The sequence below is a fragment of the Parambassis ranga genome, chromosome 17 (genome assembly GCF_900634625.1).
Source record: "Parambassis ranga chromosome 17, fParRan2.1, whole genome shotgun sequence".
In the NCBI taxonomy this organism is placed as follows: Eukaryota; Metazoa; Chordata; class Actinopteri; family Ambassidae; genus Parambassis; species Parambassis ranga.
The window spans coordinates 7,334,665-7,341,814 of NC_041037.1; the positions used below are offsets into that span (position 1 = coordinate 7,334,665).

A 7,150-nucleotide genomic window follows, 5' to 3' on the forward strand; every position below is an offset into this window, starting at 1 on the left:
ACTATTAAATGGCTGATAAAAATGATCTGTCAGCAGCTGCTTGACCTTCACATTTTACATTTCTAGTTGAGTCCCCTTAATTCTTCTCCAGCCATCTTTACCTGACGTATACTGCCATCTTGTGGTGACTGAAGGTTTAAAGGCTCCAACAAATAGATGTAGCTGCCAAGACAAAGCTGGTGTTTTATCTCAAAGCTGTTAACAGCCACTAAAAGGCCCAGCTGGTCCACTGATACAGGCTCACTGATATTCAACTAATTGTTGTCAAATAAGATACATACATAAGATTTTTCATATAGGTTTCAACATTTCTATTGTTATACAAAGGAAGGCATGTGAGTGAGAGCTTATATGTGCCTGCTGTCTATGATACTGAGGAACATAAATCAAACACATTATTTATCTGTAGGGACAATCAACTCTAATCGCAGTTTTGTAACAGTAGCAAGCAATATTGTTTGCATTATCATTGTGTTAATATCAGGTTTCACGTGGGCGTCATATGAATGAAGTCTGAAATGGTTTCATACACAGTAAATGTGGAAAGACATTTTACATGCTGAAGTGTACCAAGTCAACCATTCATCAGTTCCCATCTATCCTTGTATTTGAACAGATGAAACAATTAGAGATTTGTTCACAGGAAGTAAAGGTGTGAAAGGAGACGCTTAGGTGTGATGAAGGAAACTATGTTTCTCAGCTATAGATCGCTATATATGAGAAAACGAAATGCTGTAAACTAATCTATATCATATCTATATAAGTTAATGAAGGCCTGTGGGGACCTCCAGGAGGATGGGTCAAAGGTTGTTAATTTTCTCTTAGCCTTAAAAGAAAAAAATAGCCTTACTTTATCAAACTGTAAATCATGCCTATAAAGAGGGGGATGTGTATGTAACTGGCTGATACCAATGGTTATATTTAATATATGTATTATTTCAGTTAAATATAAGTTACCTATATATAAACCCTTATATAGGGTTAGTCTTTTTTGTCTTTATATTTTTCAAACGAGAATATTTTCAAACGAGAATAGTGGCTAATATGATTATTATGATCCTACAGAGCAGTTTTCAGGTATTTATAATGAATATTAAAAGTTTGTATAATTTTACTTAAATTCATAATAAAAACACGCTTTGTGTAAACTTTGTTTTGTTTTGACTATATGCCTTACTAAATAAATCAATGATTGTGCTTTGTAAAAATGTACACACAGACACAGTCATTTAGACTCTCTATCAGTAACTGTAGTACTTATAAAGACCAGAAGGTGGCAGCAGCTTCTAATAAATGACCTGCAACTTTAGCAGCAGAGGGAAAAAACAAGGAATGTGGTTGGAAGGCAAAAACAAATACTTTAAAAAAGGTTTTATTTTATGTTCCCAGATATATTTTGTTAAGAAAAAATAAAATAAAATAAAATAAAATCAGTCTTTTTTCTTTTTGCTTGTGTCACTTGTGTCAATCACTCAGATCTCACGGTGGACCAAAACAAACAGAGCATAGACCAAATGTGGTCTGCAGGAGCCTCATAATAGACAGGAAGTGTATCTCTCAGCAATACGTAGAATTCTAATGTAGACCACCGACTAGTATTAGTCTTAAATAAAAGCTCCATATGGATGGTTTAGCTGAGCTGTATGAACACCAGAGGGAGCCAAGTCCATAGTTATGATGACGATGATCACCCCCCCCCCCTTCTTTTTTTCTTCTTCCTCCCTTTAAAACGTCAGTAGAAATTTAGTTTTTATTTTGGTTTTGGTTTTCATGTGTTAAAACATCAATATTTGATGTTGAATATTTGATCAGCACAGTTTAAAACTTTAAGTTCTAATCCTTTTTTATGCAGAACAATATAACTGCATTTTTTGTCGGATTATTTGATTATTATAATCTCGGCCTTTGTTTTTGAAATGAAAATGTTAGTGAAAACAAATATACCAATTCGTAAATGATGCAATAATTAAAGTTATATTAAACATGTATTTACAACATTCAATCCAAAAAATTTTAATTGATCAATTCTGATATTGAAAATGCTCAATCCAGCGATTTTACGCACGCTATTTTGTTTATCAATTTCACACTTACACATGTTTTTATCAGCGTGTTTTAGTCGTGGATACTTTAATAATGATAAAGAGTTAAGGAGGACTGGGTGGGCAGGCCGAGGAATTAAGTAAAAGGCCCGTCGTGAATTGTGTAAACAGCCCAGGGCGGTGGAAAAAGTTCATGCCTGGGTCCATGTAAGGAGAAACCACCGGAGCACTGCAGGCCACGGCACGGACATTTAATTAAGACGACCTGCAGAGGATTACAGCGATATTGGGACTGTAACTTTGCCTCACAATGATCATTAACAATTTCATGCACGGTCGCCCCTGACAGCAGGGCCTTCACGGGGCCGGTTTATTGAACCTTTTTTCAATGTTTGGTTAAAAAACTTTATTCTTAACTTTATTTCGTGTAATTATGGAGAGTGCTATACAGCTTAAAGTTTCTTTTAAAAAATCAAAAGATTGTTTAACTTTTATAATCAAAATTAATCTGCAAATATTTTATTATTTGTGAGATTTGTTCTATATGTTAAACTTTTGTGTATTGGGACAATCAATTCTCCATGGGGCTCCAATCTGTTTTAACATTGTGGTGAAAAAGCCACACATGTAAGGTGTCATGGTCGTCCCATTTGGCTCCTCCGTCTTTAAATGTTTCTCTTGAATAAACTCTCACACCTCTGGTCACTCTCAGCCCAAACTGTCTTTAATTCCCGTTGTAATGAGATCGCACTTAACCGCCCACTGCCAACGATGCGAGCCTCTTCACTGCTTTGATCTCACACTGATCCGCTGCTGGTGTTGAGTGTTTTAACTAATAAAATACACTTTAAAGACCTTAAACTAACGCGTAAAAGCCGCCATTTGGTTTACTGGTGTCAACAGGTTTTTCTAATGAAAAAGACACACAAAGAATTAACGTCTTATTAATAATAATAATAAAAAAAACAATATAGGGTAATGTCATGTAGAGTAAAATACCAATGTGCCGTGCGTAAAATCGCTTACATGATATGAATATTAATATGGTGAAATCAATACAATGTACTGATTAATAATGAGTCCTTTTGATAATTAAAGTATCTCAGCTGTCTCCTTGTATGGAGGCATGTCTGATATTAGTGCCTATTAGTAACAAAGTGTGCGGGAATATACACTGATACATGTGATTTGCTCTGTCAAGTCTGAAGTCTTGGCTTGAGTGGGCTGGGAGTTACCAACACCTCCTTCAGTTTTTTTTTCTTCTAAAAGCCCTGAGTGTGGCCAGCAGCTTTCTGCTCTCTTTGCACGGCCTGACTTCCCATTGGACGAGTCTTGCACTCTTTTGGGGCGGGGCTTCCCTAGCAGCAAAAAGGAGGAAAGAATTTAACTGCGCAAAAGTCCTGTGTGGTGACGGATGTCCAAAGTTCAGAACTTTTTCAGTGTGCGTTTCATAGGGACACAAGGATGGGGACAGCTTAAACACTGCACTGTGGTTAAGACTTTCTTTTTTTAAATTTGAGCAGTGAGGAACTGTGATTTTAGCACTTCAGCTTTCGGAGGAGGGAGAAGTGGAGCGCACATCTGCGCATTTTGGAGCTTTATTTCCTCTGGATCAAAGTGAAGACATGCAGGCTCGCTACTCCGTCTCCAGTCCCAACTCTCTGGGCGTCGTGCCGTACATCAGCAGCGACCCCAGCTACTACCGGGCCGCAGCCGGTGGGGGATACACGGGGATGCCGGCACCTATGAATATGTACTCTCATGCTGCTCATGACCAGTACCCTGCCAGCATGGCCCGCGCGTATGGACCGTACACACCTCAACCTCAGCCCAAGGATATGGTAAAACCACCCTATAGTTACATTGCGCTCATCACTATGGCTATCCAAAACTCGCCTGACAAGAAGGTGACCCTGAATGGGATTTACCAGTTTATCATGGAGAGGTTTCCATTTTATCGAGACAACAAACAGGGCTGGCAGAACAGCATCAGGCACAATCTGTCGCTGAATGAGTGTTTTGTGAAGGTGCCCCGCGATGATAAAAAACCCGGTAAAGGCAGCTACTGGACCTTGGACCCGGACTCTTACAATATGTTTGAAAACGGGAGCTTCTTGAGGAGGAGGCGGCGGTTCAAAAAGAAGGACGCAATGAGAGAGAAAGAAGAGCGGATGCAGAAGGAGGTGCCGCCGAGGCAGCAGGGCCGGGAGCAGGAACAACCGGTGCAGGGCTCCCAGCCTGTGAGGATCCAGGATATAAAGACTGAGAACGGGACAGTCACACCGCCACAGGCTGAGTCTCCTTCTTTAAGCACCGTTCCTAAAATCGAGAGTCCAGACAGCAGCAGCATGTCCAGTGGGAGTCCTCACAGCATCCCCTCCAGCAGGTCCATTGGTATGGACAGCTCAGAGCACCACCAGCACCACAGCCAGGCCTCGACGCAGGGCTTTAGCGTGGACAACATCATGACCTCGGTGCGAGGGTCTCCACAAGGAGCCACTGAGCTCAACTCCGGCCTCAACGCCTCCACTAGGACAGGTATAGCACCGTCTTTGTCCTTAAACTATTCTCCAAGTCAGACATCCGTCTATAGTTCACCCTGTAACCAAAACTCCATCTCCACTACCTCCAACGCAACCTATCATTGTAACATGCAAGCCATGAGCCTATATGCTGGGGACAGATCTAGCCACTTGGCACCAAGCACCACCGTGGACGAAACGTTGCCAGATTACTCGGTCACAACCACCTCATCCTCCCTGACCCACGGCAATCTGAACTCTGGGCAGGAGGGCCACCATCCCCATCAAGGGAGGCTGACCTCATGGTACCTCAACCAGGCCGGAGACCTGGGCCATCTGGGCGCAGCTTACCCAGCACAGCAGCAGAACTTCCATTCAGTCCGAGAGATGTTTGAATCCCAAAGAATTGGCTTGAATAACTCACCGGTGAATGGGAATAACAGCTGTCAGATGTCATTCCCACCGAGCCAATCCATCTATCGCACTTCGGGAGCTTTCGTATACGACTGCAGCAAGTTCTGACCAAAAGCAGGCTCAGTATTTTCCTCACGGTGTTTGAACTCTCAGTCAGTTTTTTGCCCTCCTTACCTGCCCACACCAAATGGACAAATATGAGACAGAAAGCATAAAAAGACTTGATCTTTTTTTTTCTCTAAAGAACAGTGTTACTGCAAATAACACGTAAGTCTCTCTTTGCTTTTGTGGCTTTTATGTGATATGTTAAAAAGATATGTCACTTTTCATGGACGTGTAAATTGCATATAGTAATTTATTTCTAAACTGTAGCCGGATATTATGGACCAAACACCAAAAAAAGTGTTTCTAAATTGAATTGCCTTAATTGTCCAAAAAAAACTGTTCCATTATAAAAGGAAAAGGAACGTGTATATCACCGTACTATTTCAAAGATTCTTCCTTTGTTGAAAAAAAAGTATTCTGAAGGATTTGTTTGTTTGTTTAATAAATTGTCATTTTATGTGAGTTAAAGTAACGCCTCATTTCTTACAGACTTGAATACAGGGTAGTGATAGTTTACACTCAGGCTGGTCCATGGTAGTTTTCTGTGTGAGGTTATTAATCTGATCTGACGCCTTAAGATTTTCATTTTATTAATAGTGTTTAGAATAATTTGAAAAAAGGATATTTGCACATAATGCTCCTTAAAAGTAAACAAAGAAGCATGTTTATATGTCACCGTCTTACGTTTTTTAATTATAGCAAATGTGAAATAGTAAATTAGAATGTGTCCACAGAAAATTCGTTTTGCTTCTTTCACATGTTACTATTTTACCATCACATAGGAGACGTACAGGCGTTGTAGTCACGCTGACCCTGAGCCACAGACCTGAGAAACAGGCAGCGGACAGCACACACACTTTGTTTTGGACTGCGTTGTGTGTTTACTGGCGCATACCAAATGCTTACTTAATATCATACCACACATGCCAAAGATAGTCCCGTTGTCACATCAGTTTTGATGTCTCAATTCTCAGCAGTCTGACATGACGCTGACCTGAATGGAGACAATAGCCCGTCACGTTTTTATTATGTGTAACATCTTCAAGTTTTTTTTCCCTGTTCTTTTTTTCAGAGTGTGTGGATAGAATGAATAGATTACAAATTGGCGTGCAAGGGTTTATTGTGATCTTATTTGGCTTTTTTTAAATACACATCAGGGGCTACAAAAGTTTATTATTTTTCCTTCAGGATTAATGAGAACGAAGTGAATTTTAATCACTTTAAAATTCAGCTAATAGGGGCATTTATTTTCTTTTATTCTATAAGCTACAGTAACCTTTTCTCTATAATCTAAACAAACATCTTGTTTATTATTTAATTTAATTTAATTTAAATTTTATTGATTGGTTCAAATATTTAAGCTACTATGCGTAAGTATTTTAAATATCAATAATATATACGTCATTTCAGAAATGCCTTGAATTGACTTGTGTGAAACGTGTATGCGTAAAATTGAACATGGCTAATAATAATAATAATAATAATAAAGTTACGAATATAAACAAATACCATACATATTTTAAATAATAAATAAAAAATAATACCCACAAATACAACAACAGAGTAAAATTTGCGTATTTGATTTCTAAACCAGCTGCTTTATTTTCAGCCTAAATCCTCTGACTCACTGATTTCTTTATCACAGTTCTGAGGTTTTCCTTTTGACAGACAAGTCAAAATCCACTCACGACCAACTATCCAGTCATGTGACCACGCAACATGAAATGAAAGGTGGTTTTGGTTGGTTTATTCGTCAGTCCTTCGTCAGGCCTCCATGTCAACAGGACGAGGCAAACTGCAAGAACAGAACATCTTATGGCACAACAGATATTTCTGACTATATAAACATTTTCTGAACCAAAATATCAATTGTTCATTTCAGCACAAAATCATGTCCTCCCAGCTCTCCGTTTGCACCGTAATCAGACTCATAAAAGTCATTAGATACTTTCCCAAGTGTAGGCCTAATAAACAAACGTCGTGTTAGTCCAAAGATTGATGGCGCTCTCACAGAATGGACCAGGTCAGGAAGGAATAAAATTCAATCAGAGAGCTGGAATCGTTTTT

At 39.2% G+C, this 7,150-nt stretch overlaps 1 protein-coding gene across 1 annotated transcript; it reads left to right on the forward strand.

Moving 5' to 3' along the window:
- Positions 1-3,454: 3,454 nt before the first annotated feature.
- Positions 3,455-5,475, forward strand: foxc1a (forkhead box C1a). Its single transcript, XM_028427541.1, has one exon. The coding sequence runs from the start codon at positions 3,668-3,670 to the stop codon at positions 5,084-5,086; it is 1,419 nt and encodes a 472-aa protein (XP_028283342.1). The 5' UTR covers positions 3,455-3,667; the 3' UTR covers positions 5,087-5,475.
- The last annotated feature ends 1,675 nt before the right edge of the window (positions 5,476-7,150 follow it).

What these genes read in the sequence shown, in the direction of transcription:
- foxc1a (XM_028427541.1), top strand. Translation starts at nt 3,668, where the DNA reads ATGCAGGCTCGCTACTCCGTCTCCAGTCCCAACTCTCTGGGCGTCGTG.